The sequence below is a fragment of the Drosophila yakuba genome, chromosome 3R (genome assembly GCF_016746365.2).
Source record: "Drosophila yakuba strain Tai18E2 chromosome 3R, Prin_Dyak_Tai18E2_2.1, whole genome shotgun sequence".
Lineage (NCBI taxonomy): Eukaryota > Metazoa > Arthropoda > Insecta > Diptera > Drosophilidae > Drosophila > Drosophila yakuba.
Genome location: NC_052530.2, coordinates 6,808,664 through 6,832,179, shown reverse-complemented (window position 1 = coordinate 6,832,179; position 23,516 = coordinate 6,808,664). Strand labels below are relative to the sequence as shown.

At 44.0% G+C, this 23,516-nt stretch overlaps 3 protein-coding genes across 4 annotated transcripts; 1 reads left to right on the top strand and 2 right to left on the bottom strand.

Annotated features, from left to right (window-relative positions):
• Nucleotides 1-3,095: 3,095 nt before the first annotated feature.
• On the bottom strand, nucleotides 3,096-8,862 carry LOC26535590. Its single transcript, XM_039375677.1, has 9 exons — nucleotides 8,120-8,862; nucleotides 7,839-7,992; nucleotides 6,820-7,181; nucleotides 5,199-5,331; nucleotides 4,942-5,122; nucleotides 4,658-4,885; nucleotides 4,186-4,558; nucleotides 3,919-4,050; nucleotides 3,096-3,746 (listed from the first exon to the last, which is right to left on the bottom strand). The coding sequence occupies exons 1-9, from the start codon at nucleotides 8,519-8,521 to the stop codon at nucleotides 3,546-3,548; spliced, it is 2,166 nt and encodes a 721-aa protein (XP_039231611.1). The 5' UTR covers nucleotides 8,522-8,862; the 3' UTR covers nucleotides 3,096-3,545.
• Nucleotides 8,863-17,704: 8,842 nt separating this feature from the next.
• On the bottom strand, nucleotides 17,705-19,291 carry LOC6535790 (NAD-dependent protein deacetylase Sirt2). Its single transcript, XM_002096377.4, has 4 exons — nucleotides 19,074-19,291; nucleotides 18,927-19,018; nucleotides 18,765-18,861; nucleotides 17,705-18,700 (listed from the first exon to the last, which is right to left on the bottom strand). Exons 1-4 carry the CDS (start codon nucleotides 19,153-19,155, stop codon nucleotides 17,814-17,816), a joined length of 1,158 nt encoding a protein of 385 aa, XP_002096413.1. The 5' UTR covers nucleotides 19,156-19,291; the 3' UTR covers nucleotides 17,705-17,813.
• Nucleotides 19,292-19,717: 426 nt separating this feature from the next.
• Nucleotides 19,718-23,415, top strand: LOC6535789 (zinc finger protein 501). 2 transcript variants are annotated; one of them, XM_039376802.2, is made up of 3 exons: nucleotides 19,718-20,832; nucleotides 20,903-21,385; nucleotides 21,473-21,630. In XM_039376802.2, the coding sequence occupies exons 1-3, from the start codon at nucleotides 20,175-20,177 to the stop codon at nucleotides 21,481-21,483; spliced, it is 1,152 nt and encodes a 383-aa protein (XP_039232736.1). In that variant the 5' UTR covers nucleotides 19,718-20,174; the 3' UTR covers nucleotides 21,484-21,630. The 2 variants fall into 2 exon arrangements, with proteins under 2 accessions (XP_039232736.1, XP_002096412.1); XM_002096376.4 differs by having other exon boundaries at nucleotides 19,722-20,832; nucleotides 21,541-23,415.
• Nucleotides 23,416-23,516: the final 101 nt, after the last annotated feature.

The window sequence follows — 23,516 nt, the reverse complement described above, 5'->3', positions numbered from 1 at the left end:
TTGAGATTAAGCATACAGACTCCAGAGACATAGAAGCAGCGCAAGTTTGTCGATTCATGTTGCCACGCCCACTCTAACGCCCACAAACCGCCCAAAGCTGCCACGCCCACACTTTTGAAAAATGTTTTGATATTTTTTCATTTTTGTATTAGTCTTGTAAATTTCTATCAATTTTCCAAAAAACTCTTTGCCACGCCCACTCTAACGCCCACAAACCGCCAAAAACTGTCAGTGTTGAAATTTCTTCTTCGCACATCCACTAGCTGAGTAACGGGTATCAGATAGTCGGGGAACTCGACTATAGCGTTCTCTCTTGTTTTATTATGCTAATGCAGCGAGCGCCGAGGTAACTCCCACCTGCCGCGTAGTCATGTGTGTTGATTGGCGCCATCTAGCAGGCAACCCCTGCATTCGGAACACCCCGAAAACACTCTTTTCAAAAGGGGGCAAGTTTAGGGGTAGGGAGCGGGGCATGTTTGCTGGGCTGGGGCTTAACAAACGTAAAACAATAGCGGCTTGTGGCAACTGGAAACTGGAAACTGAAAACTGGGCCAGCAAGTGCATTTGTGTAATGCCTTCTAAGCGGCATCAGACTAAGCCAAAAGTTTGATGGGGAAGCCAATAGCTTGAACACCTTGTGAAATATTAAAAGGACGCTGTCGGAAAATAAACAAATGCCGCGCTAAATTTAAAAGCACGTCAAAGTCTTTGGGTTCGTTTGCCTGGGAACTTCAGCAGACTGTGAAATGAAATAATTATGAGCGATAAATTTGCCGGCGTCTTGGAAAAATTGTCGCTGAAAAGCGGGAGCTGAGAGATGGTGGCGTATCGTCTGCGTTGATAATGAGCCGTGAGATGGTGAGGAGGCCGGTTGTTCGGGCAACCTGGTGGTTCCCGCCGTTCAAACGCAAAGACACAGGCAATTATGCAGGGCAGAGGGTACAAAAAAAAATATTCAGAGTTCAGAATTTCTAATTGGATCGATTCGAATGGCGGTCCATTAAAAATTCACAAGAATCTCGCTTTGCGCGGGGGCTAATTCAATTTAAAGGTCTCATGCCCCGCCCCGCCCGGCAAGCCCACCGCCAACCGAAAACTCCGGATCGAGCTCATATTTTATCGGGCCTGTCGTCTGGCTGCAGTTGCACGTGCCAATCCACTCCGGCGGCGTCGGGAGTTGGAAGTTGGAAGTTGGGAGTTGGGAGTCGGGAGACTGGAGACTGGAGGGAACCCATCCAACCGTCGTCCGGATAGCACTTTTATCGGAGCGCGTAAATTTCAACACGGACGACATCGCCCCACACAGATTTATTTTATTTACAGCGACCGAAGGAAAAGCTGTTTGGAAAGCCAGGAGATGGGTCCCCCTTTAATATAATTTCAATTATCGCCTGTTGGCTGCTGGCCATAAATTAAGTTAAAATCTGAGACGCTGCAGGTTGCGCTGATTGCATGTGAAAAATATTCCCTTTTTCCGTGGCTCTTTTAATTAAGTGAAAATGCGAAAATTATGAACTCGAGTTTCGGTTTTCGGCCAAACTTTTCTATCTCTACTTCTGCACATTGAACCCTTTGGGAACGATTATCTGGGCCCACAAATTTCATTCGATCCGCAAACTTTGGGCCAACCAAAAGTACAGACAAAAAAAAGAGACAAGAATGCGAACAAATTGTCATATTGCTGACTGAACGGGCCAAAAGTCCAAACTTTGGCAGCACCAACAACAAGTGACTGCTAACAAACGGAAACAAACAGCTGCATTAGCAGCCGCAAATCAGCGGCAATCACAGCAACACAGCAGCTACAACTACAACTACAACTACAACAACAGCCACAGCAGTGCTAACAAACAACAAGCAGCAAACAGCAACAAACAAAGTTGAGCGCACTCACTTAAAAATTCCAAACACAAAAGCGGAAATATGCAAAAGCTTGGACTAGCAATAAACCAAACAAAAAACAGGGTACAGTTCAGGGGCAATGATCGAGGCAAGCAATACCCTATAATTATGTAGTATATACTTTTACTACACTAACATTACATACAAATTTATATTTTTACTTTTATTTTCACTGCCTAGAATCAATAAGTGATCTACTAAACTATAACAGTTCGAATTTGATAAGAGAAAATAATTATACATTAAATGCAGTTATTATAATATATTTTATTTTAAATTTCAGAATGTGTGAAGTTATGTGTCTCAAAGCAACCTTACTTCAGAAAAGGGTATAAAACGCTGGAACGAAAGGAACGACATCGGAAATGACACTACCGCCATGTTGGCCAACTTGTTGTTACCACTGTCTGTGAATGCAGTAGTGGTAGTAGCCACTGCTGGCTTTTTGCTTGATGTGCTTGTTTGTCGCTTTGAAACTAGCTGTTAACGAGCCGAACACGCCGTGTTCGCAGATGCACGTGAGAGATGGGGGCCAGAAAGCGGTGAAACAGAATGGATGGATGGATAAGAACTTGGCTTGAATACGAACTGGATCGGCTAAAGACGTTGCACCTCCAACTTCGAGTGGGCAGGTGCAAGCGAGCGGCCCGTGAGCTACGGCAAATTAGTGATAATGAATAATTTCCCACAGCGATAATTAAGGGCATCATTAAAAATGTTGCCGGCGACGAAATTGCGTTCGTCTAGCACTAAACGCTTTTCCAATTACCGCAGCATACAGGGCAGAAGTCATTTTCCGCTTGCATGTCCACAATCCCCAATCCGCCCGCATTTCCGTGGCAAGTGCAGCAGATAGTGCCGCAAAACGAGCCACACAGCCCCCTTCCCTTTCCACTTCCCGGTGTCCAGTGCTAGGAGCTCCCTTTCCCGAGGAGATGCGTCCACTTTTCACTTTACACTTTTCAGTTGGCCACTCGGCCGTGTCGCTTATCCATCCCAGACCAACAATGCCAATGGTCGATTTCAGGCTGCCAGCTGCCGTCATATTTCTGCCATGGGAACAGCCATCGAGCACTGAGGAAAAAACTTTCTTGAATTTCAATTCAACTGGGAAAAAGCACATATTCTAGATCTAGTTGTATATTTTATAAGCACTAGTATGGGACTTAGGTCTATACGTTTTCTAAATGTTTAAAATAAATGTTAAAAGAAAACTGCAGTTACTCATCTTAAAAAAGATACTAATGATTAATAGTGTCTGTATTTAAATTATTGTAAAAAGTGGATAAACGCTGCATAGCAACTAGTAAAAATACTAAGCCAAGAAAGTACTTTAATAGGTATCGTTGTGTTCAATCTAATTACAAAAAGGAGTAATTGCTTTACGAATAACTAAAATAAGTCAATGTGATTATAATTCCATACTTGTATTTAAATTAAACACATTTAATTCTATAATTTTTTATCCGATTTCCGCCAGTGTACCCCACACTTTAGATCGCTGGCATACGGGGTTTTTGTGGGTTTCGCGTGTCGTGCAGCATGCGATTTTGATGTTTGCTGCGACACGTGCGCTGCAACCCAAGGATGAAGTGATTCCCTCTCCACTCGCTGCGCAAACGGGCATCATTTTAATGGCCAAATTATTTGCTTATACCCATTCTGTGGATCAGTAACTCTACCACCAGCGCACAGCCCGCAAAGGCGACGCCAAAGGCCAGGACGAACAAGGCGCCGGCGATGTTGTGCACATCCAATGCCTGGGGAGCTCCCTTGACCTTGTGCCCATTTGCCAGGTCCATCAGCACTTCTTGCTTCTTCTTGTCCATGTACTTGTCAATGAACTAGAGGGAGAAACGTTTGGGATATATGTAACATTTCTGGGAGCTCCAAGGCGGTATAAGTATACCCTCAGGTAATAAATTAATTATTATTATGAGTTAATTTCAATTCATGATAAATATACGTCTTATAAAAACTAGTTGGGCATATTCTTAGGGCTATAAAGATTAAAACCTCAAGTTCCCAGTGAAAGTATAGTCCAGTTTCCTGACAGGTCCTTATATGTTTGTTCAATTCTGGCATTAAGATCCAACCTCTTATCGAAACAGCCCGCGTATAATCAAAATACAGATCATCATGCAAAACCTACAATGAAAACTGGACCTTAAAACAGTCGATTTACCCGACCGGCAGATACCCGTTACTCAGCCAGTCGTTATGAGGGAGTAACACAAGTAACGGGTATAACTATTAACATATTTGAGCAATGTAATATTTTACAATACGGTTTTCCAACGCCTCTGTGGACACATAGTCGCCAACGGAAAGAGATCCCGAAGACAATCGCTCAATCCCGAGTCCATAATTTGGCATAAAACTGACATTCGACAAGTAGCTGTAGTCGTGCACCTCAAAATTCCGTGCCAGAATCTGCTCTGTTTCCAGATCGGAACTCTGAACCGTGTGCACCCAGATAATGGATGGAGCTGACCACTTCCACTCCGACTGAGCCCATTTCTCAATCGTATCAACAGGGGCGGAGTAGAAGGGAAAGGTCAGCATCGACTTGAGTTGACCACTGTAAATGTTCTCCAAAGTAATTGTGGCACATAAAATTGTGGCCAAGAAAAATCGTGGTGCAAAACGATCAAAGCTGGAAAGAATCGAGTCCAAATAATTTTAATCAAGGCCAGGGCACAGCAAATATAAAAGCAATGCTAAATGTAATATTACTATATTAGTTAAGTCCTACCTCATAGGAGCAGATGGCTGCTGAATAAATAGAGCAAATATATCCAGCATGGATTTCTCGAACTTTTGGCTATGTTGGAAGTTAACCTGAGTCCCAGACAACCGTAGGCGATAACTGACATACTTCATCAAATATAAACAGGTGCCGCAAATCACTAAGGTAGAGATTAGCACCAGCCAAGTCCGATTATTAAAGGGCATAATATTAGTTCGCCAGCTGGGTAGAGGGCTAGAGAAAGGGCTAAATGTATTTTTATGGAGTCAATTAGGAGAAGTAAAACTAACGCTGGAGCAGGACCCAGGATAGTCACCGAAGATCGGGCTATGGGGTGCGAGGTTTCCGTGATTCCATCATACCAATTGTAGATGCATCCAATGGCCATCTCCACGCGCTGTTCATAGATATCCCCCAGCATGCCATCGCTCGACTCATTGTCGTAAATTCCTCCCCAGTTGTCAGCTCCATCTGAAAGTACGTCCATGTTTTTATTTATAAGTTTCACATTTTTTAGTTTAAAAATTCACCAACTACTGTGACTTACATGCCTCGACCCTCAGATGACAATTGTGCACCTGGCAGAAGGTCTTCATCACATTGGCCTCTGCGCCGTCGAAGGTGAGCGAACGATTGGCCTTTTGCGGATGGATGGGATCCACGTCGCCCTGGCCAGCGGGCTGCAATGGGTTACCGTTTAATGGTTAACTATGACCGACAACTCAAGTGTCTGTGCTAATTTCGTTAATAGGCTGGTTGGAGCAACGCCCATTCCCAGTTTAACACCAAAGCAACCCACTCTCCATTCGGAACACAAAGTGGCATTCAAATGGACATCGACACTTTGCTCGTCGGGCGGCAATTAAATGGAAACACGTAATTTAAATCAATGTTGGTGCTGTGCAGGATCCAAAGCCAAGCCCCAAACAAAACCACACTCACATGCTTGTGGCTGTTTGCCTATCCGTGAGTGTGAATAAGTGTGAGTGGGTGTGAGTGCTGACTTTGGTGTTAGTGTTTGGCTGGGCGTGCGTGTGTTTACAAATGTGCAAATGTCCTTAAGGCAACCAATTGAGTGCGAACAAAACTTTTGCCAAATGACAAGAAAAGCTCTTTTTTTGTCCGTTCTGTGGTTACAATGGGATAACATGGATTAGTACTCAGTCTGAAAACTACCTTATTAAAACTAATGGCAATTGGGTTATTGATAAATACGGCTTCCTTTTTTTTAATTTTAAGTTTATACATACATATATATTTCATATTTTTGTATAAAAAAGTTGTTATATATTACATTTTGGTAGTAGAAAATCAGTAAAGATGATTACATTTTTAATTCATGATTAATTGGTAATTTTCGCAACTCAACAGATACAGATTTGTATGTGCACAATCCATGGAGGCGAGTCCTGGCAACTCCCACCAGTGATTACCAAGGACTAGGCGCCGCAGCACAACATGTGCTTACATTTTAGTTGCCAAAGTCGTTGGCCGCAACGACAACAAAGGAAAATAACTAAGCAACCTCACCCACAGCACCACCGCCAAACACACACAGAAGCCAACAATCCTTACACATACACTCAAACACACAAATTTGGCCAAAGGAGCCACCACTACACATTTATTCACGATGAGTTCGCACAGAGAGTCGGACTAATCCAAAGACAACGATGTGAATGAGCCTGATGAAGATGAGAAGTCCTCAACATTCTGGGAGGTGATGAGGGGTGAGGTAAATGGGAACAAGGACGACCAATTGGCTTTGCTTAATGTTGGCGTGCAAATCTCTGGTATTTTGGTAAAGCTGGCTGGCCATCAGGAAGGCACGGAAAAAAACCTGACCACTTATTTTCCTCTTCGGAGAAATATCCCTACTACAGCACAAGTTTAAGAACAAAATTCAAATTATTAGTTCCGAAAACTTAAAAAGAAAATTTTAACAAAAATTTATATTTAGCCATCTGAAACCAAGTAAGTACATAATTAAACAGTTAGAATGTTAAGTATCAAACATTAAAACATTTCAATATACAAAATTATGCAACCGTATTATTATTATTATGATTTTAAAATATAAATCCTATCAAATGAGTTAAGCTACTTTTTCTCAGTGCTGCTTAGGCAAGAACAAACGATAAATATAAACTTAACCGGCAATTACTTACCACATAATTAGTAATCGTATATGGGACATAAGTAATGGAGCCAACGAGCAGACTGCGGCGCTGCAGATTGAGCAGTTTGTTGGGATAAAGTTCGACCCGGTTGGCAAAAGTTTCGTTAGGCAAGAATGCGTCCAGGAGCAGGGCATCCAAATTACCAACGGCACCAACAAACTTTTGTGTCCACAGCTCGAAATTGATGTCGCGGTAGGGCGAAGTGGTTTTAGTCCCTGCTCCTCCTCCACATTCACCTTCTTCGTCCTTGTTTCTCGTGTTTACCGATGCGTCTCCCCTGCGCCTGGGGTTTGGTTGGGGTCCTGTTGGTGCTGCCGTTCCAGGTCGGACCATCAGATGGTGAGGGTAAACTAAAGCGCATTACAGCGATTTCCCGATGTTGAACAAGCAGAAAAAACAATTGGACAACGGATTTAAAAAAGACCACGGATTTCTTTTAGAAATTGAGAGATATCGAATAAGGTTTACTTAGTTTTAAGGTATTATTTATAACGTTATTTTCCTGCCTAATTTGGGATCTCTTTGAAAGGTCACTGAACACAAAATTCAATAAAATGTAATAAGTATTGGTATGTGATATCATTTACAACTTGATTTTCTCCTTCTGGATTTGTCCACTGTATGGGACAACAGCCAGTCACAAAACAATGAAAAAATCAGAGGAAGAGCCGAGTTCAAACCCAAAAAGCCCAAGTTTGCAATCGAACACGCCACTGTCGAGTGTTGAAATTATTGTCAAGTGCTAAAGTTTGATCAACTGGCCACGAATGTCCTACGGCTGTTTCCCCACCATGTTTACGCGCGGGTCGCCGCGCGTTGGGGCCGAAAGAAAACTTTTCCAGTTTGAGTGGTTTTGCCACGCCCCCAGGGAGGTGGCGGAAAGCCACCGCTTTAGCTAATAATTTGATGCTGACGGGGTTGCTTGACCCGGGTGGCACATGACAGGAACACTCAATTGACACGGCTTATTCATAGTGTCTTTATGAGCAACTACAAACAGTACTCACACTGCAGTATATCCATGCGGAGCAATTGCGCAGGGCTTTCGTCCTCGCACAGAAACAGATATCGCTTGTCCTTGAGTCGCATATTTGCATTGCGAGTGGCGTAGTATCGAGCGTGAATGAAGTGGTGGGTCTGCGATAAGATCGTTATAAATCCCTATGTAAGGAAGCCATGATATAAATATGCACAACCAATTTTAAAATTTATAACAGTTTTAAGGGTATGCAGCGGTAAAGACATACCTATAAAGCCATTCGCACGCGATTTCTAATTGAAAGCTTACCTCTGTGACGCTGCTATTTAAAGCGGCCATAACTTGATCCTCCAGATCCTTCAAATCCCTTAAGAATGCCACATTAATCCATTGAAGCCTAATTGGCTGACTCAATTCACGAAGAACTAATTCCAAAGCACTTAAATATTCCAGTTGAAGGGGAGTTGTAGACTCCGAGTTATTGTAGACAATCAAAACCGATGGAAGTCCAGCAAAGTATTGACCGACTATAAGCCGAAGCATTTGACTCAAATTCGTCACCAGCGGTTGGAGCAACATCTCGACAGCCTTTTGATTCCATTTTCCAAGACTCCGGCTTTTATACGGCTGGCATTTAATGACTGCTTCGATTGACCCGTAAATTGATTTTAACTCGAAATGTAATTGAAAACCTCCGATAGGTCCTATCATCGCAAACTGCAAATCGGCAGTATTTGCTTAGTCATTAGCCTAATGAAACGCACACACCACATTACGATATTTGCATAATTCAGTAAACAAACAAGAACTTGACAATGGCTGCCTCGGGTAAGTCAAGCAGAAAGCCTCAGTTTAGCAAAACTTAAATATAACATATGTATGAACATATATGAAATTTCATATTTTAGGTGGGAATCAGTTGTGGACACTGGGCCAAATGAGAGGTAATGTAGTGAGCCGGGTAATGTATAACAATGGATGTGTCCAAAGTGCATTTACGTCAAGCTTAAGGTGAATCCTTATTTAAATTTTAATCGTATATATACAAAACTGAACTGAGACTGCCACGAAAAGACGTATTCAATATTGCATTTGGTAACCTTGGTGTTCCCCATTTCTCGCAGTGATCTGGGTTAACCCCTGGCAGTGGGCCAATTAGCGTTCCCACAAATTAGTAACAACAATGCGGCCAAACGACTGACTTTCATTATGAAACCGAACAAAGCCCGAAACGAAGCTAAAGGTCCACAGATGGTCGACAGAAACTGAGCCGGGACCCGGCCAAGTGTCAATTGAAACAATTCAATTGGTCTGCCAGCAAATTCTGTTGGCCGTGAGGGGTTAAGGGGGTGGAGACACAGGACGACGAGTCGCCGCCATTGCCGATGTGGTAACACAAATGGACAGTCGAGACAGGCAGTATGGCAGTGAATGTGCGAGTGTTGCGAGTGCTTAACCATTGGGTTATTTGAAATTGAAAGACAGATTAAGGGATTTGCTCCTGGCGAGCCAAAGGAGAGTCCGATGGAGACTCCGCCGTGCCGTTGAACCAACGACGAAGAGCCAGGGGAGTCGCTCTCTGCTTCTGGTCCTCGTCCTGGTCCTGGTCCTGTTCGTAGTCCTGGTTCTGCTCCTGGTCATTTGAGTGCACAGCAGGCGGCGATTTTATTGCCTCGACAACCTGCTGGGATCCCCCAAAAAATCGTAAAAAAAATCATAGCATCCACCCAGATCCACACACATGGCTCGGCACTGAAGGGCAATTAAACACTCAAGCGGTGTGATACCCCAGACCGAGTTGCTCGAAAGTCAATGGCATTAAAAATCCATGAAACGATATTTATCTTCTCAAGCGCGTTTTACAGGGTGGCAATAAAGTGAACAAGGCGACGCTTTGATAGAGTGATTCAAGTTTTACTTCGTTAGTCACATTATGAAATTAGCGTTGGATTTCGGAGCTCATAATATCACAAAAAAAGATTAAACAAATTGGAAATTGGTACCCAAGATTATCGTTATCGAAGTATTACACATTAATATATCGATAATTTCGATATTAATATATGTACATCCCTAGCTGTTTTGTTTTTTTTAAAAAGGTGTGCTAAGGCAGTCCAAAGATACAGCCACGTAATGATTTAGTGATTTGTTACATTCAATTGCGAAAGCAAGACCAGAAATAGCACTGAAAACTTCCCCGAACTTGCAGCTCCTTGAAATATGCAACACTTATCAAGACGCAAATGCAGATTTGTGCGATTACGTGTTTGTCTGCGTGCGTGTCTGTCCGCAGAAATGGAATTTACACGCCTCACACACGCAAGCACACGCAGCCAATACGGTGAGAGACGGGGCAGGAACCGCAGGAGGGATTGCTGACCAGCAAAGCGACCGCAATGTGGCCCACAAGCTGCAGGAGTGGCCAACACAGCGGCAACATATGGCCAAGAGCCGAAAAGGTTTACGGCTGGCCGTACGCGTACGTATGTACATATGTATGAGTGAGTGAGTGCGAGGCGCATTTTTAGTAAAGTTTTTAAATTCTTTTCCTCTTTTGCACGCTGTGGCTTAGAGTTGTGTGTTATGCTTTCATCTGGTGCCTGCTGGCGGGCAATTTGGCTAGACCGAATTGCACTTGCATGCTAATGAAAAGTGCTCGCCGCACAAAGAACTTTAAATAGCAGGCAATCTTATAGCCAAATTACCCGCCCAGTATGGGCGCACACATTCATATTTTTTTCATACCCCTCCATTTACATTTAAATAATAATACTAACGGCGACGAGTGGGGCGCGTCAATCAAGGCTAGCAGCTGCCTTAATGAGTAACGAAACAAGGCGATGTCCTTGAAGTCCTTGGCAGCCAACTAAACAATGGCAACATGAAGGCTTCGGCGTAAATCGTGCCACTTCATTGTGGCCTATGGCAGGTCGAGCTGCGGAGGGAATAAGCCATTCAAATGAGTTTTCCCTTTTCACGACTTTCACTCGGGCAGTTGACTAACAATGCGATGTGATCGATAATTGCGGCTGAATCAGAAGCGATTCGAGAGGAATTTAATATGTCCAATGATATCTGAAACTTTAATATGTTTTAAAATTACATAACAAAGACGAATTCTAAGTATTTGAGAAAACGCTGGATGCTGGCATTTATGAAAACTAAATTGTTCAGTGTCCATTGAATACATTAATTTTCCAGCATACATTGCGTATTTTTTCTCTGGTTAACAATTAAAAAGTCGACATTTTCACTTGATTTTCCCTTAGTACACTTAATCTGAAATCCATTTTACTTGAGCAAAACGGGCTTATAATCCGCAGGGAAAAGTTGTGTAAATTCGATATCGATAGCATATATCTGAAATTTATTTATAACCTAATTTGATTTATTATTCTAATTTTCTATGTGCCATTAATATGTAATTCTAACATGTAGTCGAATACCATTGGAATTTCTAAATTCCTGTTGATCTATTCCTTCGGACTGAATACATTTACAATCTGTCACCTGATAGGAACTCAATGCCCGAGTCAGAAACAATTACGCACAGCTCATCAAGTGCTCGGCACACACTGCGTATGCTTGATAACCATTTGTGACATCTGACGGTATCTGACAAGCATCCGACAAGCCCGGCAAGATTCCTCTGTCAGTCCATGGAAATGTGTAAATATTTGCATGGTAATTAGCCAGGACATCGGTTTCACTCCACCACTGCATTAATAGTAGTCGCTGTCCTTGAAAACCTCATTTGCTGCTGCGTGTGCTAGGTGGAAAGTGTATTCTCTGAAACATTTGGTTGCCGCACAATTATGCAGATTGCCACTGCAGAAATGCGGTGAGTGGGCGGAGACTCAAAAGTTTGTGCAAACATTTGCCATTTGGCCGAGGCCAGGCCCCCTGGCGCTCGCCCCATATTTGTGTTTGCCATTTTCAGGGTATGGCGAATTGCAATTTTTTCGTGATTTGTAAATAACTGAAGAGGCAGTCTCCGTTTTCTTCTTCCGCATTTTTATTTTTTTGCTATTTTGTATTTGCCAAAAACCTCCTCTTCGAATTTGAGGCAAACACTCGAGCGTGTAAATGCACACACACACACACACTCGAAAAAAAATAAAGCTTGTGAAACTAAAATAGAAACACATTTCATTTCCGTAAGATCTGGCAGAGTGGAAAAGGAAAATGTGCTGCACTTCGGAGGAGCAGCGGGGAAACAGGCGGGTAGAACAGCTGGCAAACAACAAGAAAGTGGAAATAAACTTGGCGATAAACCAACGAAATCGATTGGAAATATTTTAACGAAATTGCAGCTTAAAGTGTCAAGGCAGCATGTCGGTTGCTGCCAAAGTGGGTGGCATTTTCCGGGGGCAGCAATCATTTCCACTGACGTTAAGATGAGTGCTTGTTGCGATGATTCGGCTGTCGATGATTATGAGGCTGCAGCTGCAAAATGTTGCTGTTGGGTATTTAGATAATGCCGCCCATCCACTTGCCAAATCCTCCTTCTTGCTACAGTGGAACCCCACTGTATCAGCCACTCAAGTGTGTTAAGGCAAGGCTTAGACCTTAAATCTATTTTGATTAGTCTTGGAACTCGTATCACTCTGCAACATAATCTGCTTAGGTGATCCGTTTCATAATTTATTGCAGATTATTACTATTCCGATTCGAATTACTGTGACAAAACTGTTATTTCTAAAAAAAAACGCTGTTGTATAATTTTAAGCGTTTTTGTGAATAAATTTAAACACGACTTACCTCTATGATTGATATGATAAGAACTGTCCTTATAAGATTGTAGAACATCAAGTGTGAAATAATTGATTCGGATAAGATTGTAGAACATCAAGTGTGAAATAATTAATTGAAGATAATGATAACAACAAAAAATTTTATAAATTTAAAGTACAACTTGTTGAAGCTCTACTGTCTCTGTATCTCTCGAGAGTGCAGTTCAAGTGAAGCGCAACGGCAAAGAAACAGTTTAAATGCTAACAATGCAACGGTTTCGGGTCAAGTATTTCCATCTTTCCCCGCTCGCAGCCGTTTTCCCAGCTACGGAAACGAAGTGTAATGAAAGCGTGTAAAGTGCAAATCGAAAAGGCAATACAAGTAACGAGTACCAAATACTTGTGCCCCTCCGCCCGTTACTGCTTCTTGGCCAGAAATTTCTCTAAATTACCAATGTCGGGGCCGGGCCAGGACGATAAGGATAAGGGGCTGTGCAAGTTGGTCAGGTGCCCGGACACATCCTCCGCGCAGAGAAACAGGTGAAAAGAAGGAAACGGACAGAGGAAATGTTTCGCAAAATGCAAGTTTCTTTCACGCTCTAAATGGATTTTCCCTCTGCCGTCATTTGCCCGTTTTGTTGTGTGAAATTATAACTTTAATTAAATGAATTTAATTTCACTAGCTCTTCGCAGCCTAGCTGCGTCCTAAAGGAGCATCCTTGACTTGCCTAAGTGGAAGGTTATTGCTTTAAGCCCTAACAGATTTTCATATTTCGTTAGCATTTGCCGACCACAAAAACCGCCAACGAATTAAATATTGATAATTGTTTTTTGCCAATAGATGACTATCTGGTCGAATTTAAATATATGGGTCCATATATGCAATTACATAATCCAGTGACAGAAAAAAATTTTGTTGTCGCTGTGCTTTTGAAAATTTATTGCATATTTTGGCGCAGGCTGTGAACTCGCCCGGGAATTTCCCGGGGCTTAGAACTAACAATTCAAAATGAATTTAAGGCCGATAAGGCGATGGCCAAAACGGGCCAAATGAAAAATTTCAATTAACCACAAAAGCCGATGGCCAACCAAATCGGACCGAAAACAAAACGCCATGCAAACGGAAAAGCGACCAACTAAAAAATGAGAAAAGAGAAAAATATTGCCCACTGCCAACCGTTTTGGGTAAATCATTTTCCCTCTTTCTATTTGTTTGAGTAGTTTTTCCTGCCGTTGCAGGGACAACCTGGCCAAATCCTTTTGTCGGAGAGCTCTGTGCGTCCTGGGCCACAATTAAATGCCATCGACAATGCACCTGACGGACCCAAAATCGTGCTCCGACCACATATGTATATTCCGTGTCCCCGTCCGAACCCACATCCGCATCCGTTCATTTATTCATTGAAGATTGGCTTTGGCCAATCAATTGGCCATGGACCAGTTTTTGCCGCTGCGTTAAATCAATGCATCCTGCGGTTCGAAAACCAGCGAAATCAATACGAATTATTTGGTTTTCCAATTCGATACACTTCATTAATGGCAATCCCTAAACTCGTTTTGTTTTGGCGCCCTCGCGAGGCCTTGGTAAGAAATATGATGGCTGCGATTTGGAGAATAATTCTATTTGGACCCCCACTCGAATAGACTCGCATTCTGTTTATTGTTCATCATATCCACATCAATTGGGGGATTGTCGGGACCGCAACGGAAATATATTTTATAAATGCCAGGCCCACCGCAGCTCATTTGGAGCCACGAAAACCGCCAATTTGGATCCGTGCGGCAAGCGGCATTTCAAATCGCACTTTAATATTAGATGTGTATGGGTTGGGGTGTGCCTCACACACCCACTCACTCAATCGTTTTCGGCGCATTGTGTTGACAAAGACGTAAATAAAAATTTATGCGCACAAAAGTATGCCACACAACATGCACATAAAATGATTATGACGATTATGCGAAGCTTCGGCTACTGCTGCTGATTATTCAGGGATGTTCTATATGAGCACACATCACGCACAGTCCTGGGCACACTTTATAATATTTACTTTCGTATTTTGATAGGAAATACAGGGCGTAACCATTTCATATACATTCATTTTTACAAGGTTCTGTAGAATGATATCAGTTTTTTGGAATCAAATACAATTACCAAATCGAAACATTACTATTTTTAAAGTGTGTACTGAACTTTCTTAGAACCTATTCTTCTGTCCGCCGCTGTAGGCAATCCGCTCATAAAAACTCACTCGCTTGTTCCCACATTTATTGACACAAATTGCGTTTTGAGGACGGCATTTGGCAGCCGCCGTGGCAGTTACTTCTGCTTTCTTTTTATTGAAGAAATAATAAAATATTCATAAAGATTTCGCTACGATAGGCACGTATGTATATATTTTAGAATAAACGAGCGCTAAATATGTTTGTGGCCAGGGCCTAATAATCAATGGCGACCCTTGCTTTATTAGCATCGTCTGAGTTATTTGCGGTCGGGGTGTGTTCCGCTTCCAAAGTGGGCTCCCTGTTTGGGCGCTCAATCAATTCCCGGCCAAGCTGTGCGCCACACAATCATGTCAAGAATTCAATATCAAAGCGCGAGCGCAGCTGCCGCTGATGACATCGTGGAATGTACACGATTTCATCAGCCCCCCGCCTTTCTTTCAATGCCATTGATGAACAGGCTCGGAGCGAGTGGGTGGTGATGGGTGCTTGGAGTTTGGGTCGTAAGCATCGCACTTTGATTACAAATATGAAACATGCTCACACAAATATGACCTGCCCCTCCGGTTACCACAGACCCAGCTTCCTCAATGGCGTGTGTATGGAGTGCACTTAATGGCGTTCCGCATTTCTCGCAAGGAGGGGTGAAAGTCAAGTTAATATTGAGCCAACTTGACTCAATTTTGACTGAGTGGGCCGAAGCACTGACAAAAACTGAGAAGTATAAAGAGATTAAAGGTGTACCATTTAATTAAAAAATCAAAATGCAAAAATAAGTCAATTTACAAAAAAAAAACAGTACTTTTTTGTACACAATAGTCTTAAAAGCTAACGAGCAATAATTTTATATCACATCTTGCGGAAATAATTTTTCTATATAAATTAAAATATTCAAATATTTTCTCGTAAATATATATGACTTTGTAATTATTATTATACTTTGTATTGTTTATTATACCCGTTACTCGTAGAGTAAAAGGGTATACTAGATTCGTTGAAAAGTATGTAACAGGCAGAAGGAAGCGTTTCCGACCATATAAAGTATATATATTCTTGATCAGGATCAATAGCCGAGTCGATCTGGCCATGTCCGTCTGTCCGTCCGTCTGTCCGTCTGTCTGTCCGTATGAACGACGAGATCTCAGGAACTACAAAAGCTAGAAAGTTGAGATTAGGCATACAGACTCCAGGGACATAGACGCAGCGCAAGTTTGTCGAATCATGCTGCCACGCCCACGCCACCCTCTAACGCCCACAAACCGCCCAAAACTGCGACGCCCACACTTTTGAAAAATGTTTTAATATTTTTTCATTTTTTATACCCGTTACTCGTAGAGTAAAAGGGTATACTAGATTCGTTGAAAAGTATGTAACAGGCAGAAGGAAGCGTTTCCGACCATATAAAGTATATATATTCTTGATCAGGATCAGTAGCCGAGTCGATCTGGCCATGTCCGTCTGTCCGTCCGTCTGTCCGTCCGTCTGTCCGTCCGTATGAACGTCGAGATCTCAGAAACTATAAAAGCTAGAAAGTTGATATTCAGCATGCAGATTCCAGAGACATAGACGCAGCGCAAGTTTGTCGATTCAGGTTGCCACGCCCACTCTAACGCCCACAAACCGCCCAAAACTGCCACGCCCACATTTTTGAAAAATGTTTTAATATTTTTTCATTTTTGTATTGGTCTTGTAAATTTCTATCGATTTGCTAAAAAACTTTTTGCCACGCCCACTCTAACGCCCACAAACCGCCCAAAGCTGCCACGCCCACACTTTTGAAAAATGTTTTGATATTTTTTCATTTTTGTATTAGTCTTGAAAATTTCTATCGATTTGCAAAAAATCTTTTTGCCACGCCCACTCTAACGCCCACAAACCGCCAAAAACTGTCCTTCGCACTTACACTAGCTGAGTAACGGGTATCAGATAGTCGGGGAACTCGACTATAGCGTTCTCTCTTGTTTTTGAATGTATAGTTTAAAACTGGGGCTATTAAATACGTAAGGGAATGAACTAAACGATATTTATTTTCTATAACAACAGAACATCAACAGAAATTATTTTTAATAGTGCAGCCAAACATTCGCCGAGAAGTTAGCACTCGGGAAAATTGCAAATAGACAAGATCTTAGGCCATTAGCTTTAATTGCCAAAGTTTTGGGCCAAAAGCAAGTGCAATTTCAGTGGCAGCAGCAGTAGCAGCTGGAACTGCAACAAATTGCTGGCTATCAATATTTCCGTGGCTGCATTTGATTTCCTAATGCATCTGCAGCAATTCATGGCGCAAAGTTGACAGGCAGGAAGGCAGCCTTCATCCGATGGAGCCACCTCCAAACCGTCGCCCCTGTCAACGATTAACAATATCCGGTTGTGTGCCCCGGCAGGAGGTCCCCGCTGGCCCGGTTGCGAGCTTGGTTTTAATTAGTCCTGCCCGTACGTATTTTCTATTGGCCAATTCACCGCAGAAGCTTCATTACCGGGCTACCGTGTGTGTCTCTTTCGCTTTGTGCGTGTGTGCTTCTGCAGGACAGATTGCGAGTCATTAAGTTGATGCAGCAGCAGCTGCAGAGGGAGGAGCAGCAGCAGCATCCGTGTAAGCCACACAAACAGGCAGTTAGAATGCCACATGCCACGCCCACAGCAGCGGTCGAGCCATGTCGAGGGGCTGGGCATAACTGAATCGAAATCAGTATCAGCACCAGCACCAGCACCAGCATCCAAATCCGTAACCAAGCCTGGTTCAGGGCAGAAAACGAAGCAGAAACATGTCGAGAGTTAACCTTTGTTGGCGGTTTGCTGCTTTTTGTGCGCCGGAAACGGTAGAGCAACTCAATCAGTTTTTGCGGTTTATGGAGGCCAGGCCAAAAGGGACACGCTAATGGCTCACAAATGGCACTTGAATAATTGAATGCCGGAAACAGAGGAAAAAGAAAGCGCGCGGTATTAGCCAGCAATGCCTGCACATGGCATTGTCCGTTTTATACTCGTAATCCACATGTAAACAAATTGCACACTTCAACTACAAATTAACTACCAACTAATCTCAGGGTCTAAAGCGAAGCATCCTTTTTTTCCCGACTGCCCGAAGCCTTCTCTGCCGGGTTCGAATGCGGTTTCTCTTTGTCTGGTTGCGGCTCATCGCTATTCTGGCTGCCGCTCAGTTTCTTCCTTTCGCTGGTAATGAGCTGCTGCAGCTCTTCCTCCCAGCCCAATGCTTTCGCCAGAGCCATTACTCCAGCGTCACAGTCACCCAGAAAGGCCACATCTCTTGTGTTATTAGGCCTGTCGAAGAGTAGCGATCGCTCATGCGGATCCATAAAAGGCACAAAGCTGGCCTGACCCACTGCTTCGCGATTGATCAACAGGCGAAGGCATCGTAGTCCTGGTCTCTGCACCAGTGAAGCAAACGGCTGCACTTCCAACGAGGTGCCCATGATGATCAGTAGATCGCAATCCTGGAAGTCCTCGTCGGGACTAGTGTAAAATCTCTGCGGCAGGTTTTCGCCAAAGAAAACAATGTCTGGCTTAACAACACCATTGCACTTTTTGCATTTGGGCAGACGATCAGCGAGGATCTCCGCCTTCATCCAGGCCATGTCGTACTCCCTGCGGCACTTAATGCAGTGGTTGGTGTGAAAGCTGCCATGTGCCTCGATGATCTTGTCCTCGGGTAGACCAGTAAGCCGGTCTAACGTGTCTATGTTCTGGGTATAGTGGCGCTGAAGCAGTCCCTTGTCGTTCAGCAAACGGACAAAGTAGTGGGCCGGCGTGGGAATAAAGGATCCAGGGTAGAGTTCCTTGGCCAGTGCAAAGAACGGTGCCGGATTCTTTTCGAAGTAGTCCAGATCAAATATGGCCGTGGGATGTGGCAGCTTGTATTTTTTTAGATTGCTGTACAGCCCGGAACCCGGGGATCTAAAGTCCGGAATGCCAGCAGCTAAGAATGGTAAGAATATTCTAAGTACAATTCTACAATGATATGTATATGTATATGTACCCACATGTGGAAATGCCGGCTCCCACCATGGTCACAATATTGCGAAATCCATGCTCACGCCAATGTTCGGCAAAGCCGTCAAAAGTCAAATCTGGAATAACCTGCGAACATGGGATTTAATTAATTTAATTAATATGATAATCAAATTATCGGGAGCTCAGCTCACCTTCTCCACTTTAATGTCTGCCTTTGCGTCCGTGGAGCCACCCAGACTAAGAGTGTTTGCAAAGAAGCGTCGAATCATATCCATTGTGGCGTCTAGGATTGAATTCAGTTAGTAAGTGACAGTAAAGACCTAACTAGTTAGACCAACCTGGGGCATCCTCTTCGTCACTGGATGAGGAATTCGAGCTCGTCGTCGGGTGTTCTTCCTTCTTTTTCTCGTAGTCGCTCATGGCTAAGAAGGTCCTTGACCTATTCCGGTGAAAGTATCCAAAACTGCGGATAATCCTGGGAATTCTACCCGTTGCGTTTATGTTTTGATTTGCTTTTACGCAGAAAAGTCGAACAATCAGTGCTGACAACTATCGATAGGAATGGGCTAACGAATGGGTTATCTCTAATAGCTAGTGCTAGCTAGATTTTTAATTTGATTTTAAAATCAAATGTAAGAGACGAACCAAAAATATTTAAATTACTGTAAGAAGTTTATGAATTAAGTAATTTATTTAACTTAGAGATTTATGAAGGGCTACAGACAAATAAGGATGGCTCTTTGAACAAGGAGAAGCCAAATAATTGAAAAACTATAGCTAAGTAAGAAAACGAATACAAAATACGTGCTGTTGTTAAATCGTATGCCGTATCCAACAATTCGTGTTTATTATCCAACATTAAGGTTGAAATCAGCTGGACTGTCAGCACTGAGTACCCAAAATAATCGATATCTGTTATCGACCCACCCAGTGATAGGCTCTTAAGCGCCACCAGCCCTGGATGGCCGATGGTCGATTACTCGATGTGCGGCGGGGGTGCAGCTCTGCCCGTTCGCTCAGCCCTGGAAAACCACGCCAGTCATTTTTGTTTTGATAAGGATACGGATACAAAAAGAGCGTGGCCTGGAAAAACTGCAGAATCGGCGAAGAAAGCGCCCCAAAACCGAGCGAAAACGGTGAAAACTGATCGTTGGGTAGTGCGCGAAAAAGTGGCCGCGGATTGAGCACCCCCAAACGCTACGTGGAAGCGTAAGCAGCGTGTGGAAGAAGAGGAGAAGAAGAAGCAGCAGCCCAGCAAAAGTACACAGAAGTGCAAACCAGACGGCTGAAATAACAAATCAAAGAAGGCCCCAAAGGGAGCAGCAGTGGAAGCAACTGCGGGGGCGGGGAATGGCCGAGGGTCGTCGGTGGCCGCCATTGTGTAACGCCGCCGATGGGCAGAATCTAGATCCGCGCTAGGATCATATCTATCGAATATCATGCATCTGAACCATGCGACAGCCGCCACGGCAGCCATGGCCAACTATCAGCACTACCAACTGCCAGCCTCTCATGGCGGTGGTGGCGGAGGAGGAGGTGGCGGTGGAGGAGGGAGCAATGGTGGATCTGGGCCCGGTCCCAATTCTGGACAGCAGCAGCCCACCACATTGGCCAGCCTGCAACAGAGTCCCTTTGCCCTGCACCAACTTACCGCCGTGCAGGCCATCCAGCACCCCACCCACCAAGCCATGCTCCATCCACAGCACCCGCTGGTCCATTTGCTGGACATATCCACCACCACAGCGAACAGTGGCGGTGGAGGCGGGGGCAGCCACACGCCCATTTCGCCCATGAAACAGGAGGTGCAGAGCGTCATTAGCGAGGAGGAGGTGGTGGTAGACGATCCGCGCAAAAAGAAACAGTGCCACGTGTGCAAGAACAAGTTCCGGCAGCTGACCACGTTACGCAACCACATGAAGATCCACACGGACGAGCGGCCCTACAAGTGCAAACACTGCGACAAGGCCTTCCGCCAGATCTCGACGCTGACCAACCACGTGAAAATCCACACCGGAGAGAAGCCGTTCACCTGCAACATCTGCGCTAAGGACTTTCGCCAGCAGAGCACCTTGATCAATCACATCAAGACGCACAAGGGTGAGTGGGTGGTCGCATCCCAATAGTCCTTATAACTTAATTCCATTTCTCGCATCGGTCCGGGTAACAGCGGCGGAGTCCAGCACGCCAACTTCCCTGTTGAACTATCAACCGCAGACAGGCAGCGGAAAACACCGGAAGTCCCAGATGCACCAGGCCTACCAACAGCAGCATCAGCGCGTCCAAATCTCAAAGACCTTGTACTCCGGCAGCTACAGCTCGCCGGCGGCCGAAGAGCTGGTGAAGCCGTTCCAGTGTAGCGTTTGTAAGCGCCGCTTTCCGCAGCTGAGCACGCTGCACAACCACGAGCGGACCCACATCGATCCTAAGCCGTACAAGTGTGAAACGTGCGACAAGTCCTTTAGCCAGCTGGCAACGCTAGCCAACCACAAGAAGATCCACACGGGCGACAAGCCGTACACGTGTTCCTACTGCCACATGCAGTTTCGCCAGCAGAGCACCCTTACCAACCACTTAAAGACGCACACGCATCAGATCGCGCCTGGAGGAGCCGGTGGAGTAGGAGGCGGCGGAGGCGCCGTCACAGCCACAGGTGAGCCGCTTGTGTGTTCGCCCTACCAATAAGCCGCTTTCTGTTATCACTGTGTACATTGATTATTAACGCTCTTCCCTAACGAAGCTTTTATTTAAATCTTGTACGCATGCTAACTTCGACAAACCATCCAACTCCGTACCGCCAACCTGCAGTGGATCACTCAATGCCCGCTCCTCTGGCACCCGGGACACAGCAGCTGACCAGTGGGCTGTTGGCGAACAACCTGCACGGCAGCACGGCGAATATCATCCAGCTGGACCACCATCCGCTACTGCATTTCCTCGACGGCAGCACCACGGTCAGCTCGGTAGGGGCCACGGCGGCGGCCAACACCAAGGTGGAGCATTTCCAGACGGGCGGTTCGTCGTCGGGCCGGATGACCGTGGTGGGCACCATCAACATGCTGAAGGGCGACAATCCCGACCGACCGTTCGGCTGCAGCGTCTGCCAGCGGTTCTTTTCGCAGCAGAGCACCTTGGTCAACCACATCAAGACGCACACCGGAGAGAAGCCGTACAAGTGCAAGATCTGCGAGGTCAACTTCCGGCAGGTGGCCACGCTCAACAACCACATGAAGATCCATACCGGCGAAAAGCCCTACAACTGTTCCTACTGCCCCAAACAGTTTCGGCAAAAGAGCACGCTGCAAAACCACCTGCGGGTGCACACCTGCTAGACCCACTTTAGATCCAGATCGCAACGCGATCCAGGTCCGCAGCCAGCCAGCCAGTCAAGCAGCCATTGAGGAATAGTGCAATATGCATGCCACATAGCACATACACTTATAGATCGCATATACGGCATACGAATACGATTACATGAATACTATATTTGAATATATACTCGAAAGTGTTATTTACCTGCTGTGCAGAGCGCAATTGTATGTAACTAAATCGTAGAGAGCTGATCCACATGCGTGTCCAATTGTAAATTAAGGCTAGCCGTATTGGCATAAGCCACACATGATATGATACAGGGTGTTTAAGCCTAAACTCTATACTATCTTAAGATGGTTCGATTTGAGTCGGTGTGTTAAAGGTATCTTAAGGCACGTCAAAACCATTTAGTCTGAAACTTTTTAATATCTTTTAAAACCCATTAGTTTCCTGCTTTCCTAAGCTTTGTAAATTAAACATTGGTATCCTCTTGAGTTGGGTTGCTGTTTTCAAATAGCAAGCAAAATTAGTACGATAAATTTAGATGTGACCTACATTGCACAATAAACTTTTATGCCTGTATTCTTAGGACTTGCATAATGAGCCACTTTTATATTTCCTTTACAAGGAACATCTAACTTAAAGAAAGATTGATATTGTTTAATACTGGTACAATTCAAGTTATAATGTTTGTTTAAAGGCCAAATGGTCAAAAGTTATTAAGAATTCTTTAGCACCGAAGCTTCATTAGAACTCAAATCGATCCACTCTACAGCTATCCTCCTTCGCAACTGTTGTCATCCATGCCCCCAGTTCCCCCGATCCCTACCAATTAGTTCCGAGTATCGGCTTCACTCAGCTTTTCTCGTCGTGTTAAATGTTAAGCCCGCCAGCGAAGTAAAGTAAATTAATTAAAAGTAAAACTAGTTATTGCTATACTATGTGTAATCCCGCCCGCTCTAAACCTTCATAACGCGTCATCGCAACCGAACCGAACGGAAATCGAAAACAGCAACTATATATAAGTGTACTCTTAGCGCATATTTAGCAGCATCTTCTACTCACATGACTAGACGCGGAGCAAAGGCGATCGCATAAATAATCAATAATACATTTAATGAACGAAAGAATAAAAACCGTGTTGCTTATAGAACAAAACATAGAAAACAGAGAGACAAGAGTCCCTAAATTAAGTGAATCGATGAGGAGCAAAAAGTAAAACGAGTAAAACCAGATATAATTGAATTCGTACAGATCGATCGTAAATGTTGTAGAGAATATATAGTATATATAAATATATATAAACTACTTGTAAATGTAAGCGAAGCGAAGAGCTAAAACAACAATAAAACATGCAAAACAGAAACTGTACCTGTAAATTTCTTATTAAACTGATAAGGATATTGATCAACGCAATCTTGAGCAGCAATCATTTAATTTTTCCAATTTAAGCAACTTTAATTTTCCACTAT

Coding starts and splice junctions, on each gene's coding strand:
- LOC6535790 (XM_002096377.4), bottom strand. CDS start 19,155: ATGAGCGACTACGAGAAAAAGAAGGAAGAACACCCGACGACGAGCTCG. Junction 18,862..18,926: donor CAGACATTAAAGTGGAGAAG/GTGAGCTGAGCT, acceptor CCATGTTCGCAG/GTTATTCCAGATTTGACTTT. Junction 18,701..18,764: donor GGGAGCCGGCATTTCCACAT/GTGGGTACATAT, acceptor TACCATTCTTAG/CTGCTGGCATTCCGGACTTT.
- LOC6535789 (XM_002096376.4), top strand. CDS start 20,175: ATGCATCTGAACCATGCGACAGCCGCCACGGCAGCCATGGCCAACTAT. Junction 20,833..20,902: donor TCACATCAAGACGCACAAGG/GTGAGTGGGTGG, acceptor TCCGGGTAACAG/CGGCGGAGTCCAGCACGCCA. Junction 21,386..21,540: donor AGGCGCCGTCACAGCCACAG/GTGAGCCGCTTG, acceptor GCCAACCTGCAG/TGGATCACTCAATGCCCGCT.
- LOC26535590 (XM_039375677.1), bottom strand. CDS start 8,521: ATGATAGGACCTATCGGAGGTTTTCAATTACATTTCGAGTTAAAATCA. Junction 4,559..4,657: donor CAGCCATCTGCTCCTATGAG/GTAGGACTTAAC, acceptor GATTCTTTCCAG/CTTTGATCGTTTTGCACCAC. Junction 4,051..4,185: donor AGGCGTTGGAAAACCGTATT/GTAAAATATTAC, acceptor TTTTCATTGTAG/GTTTTGCATGATGATCTGTA.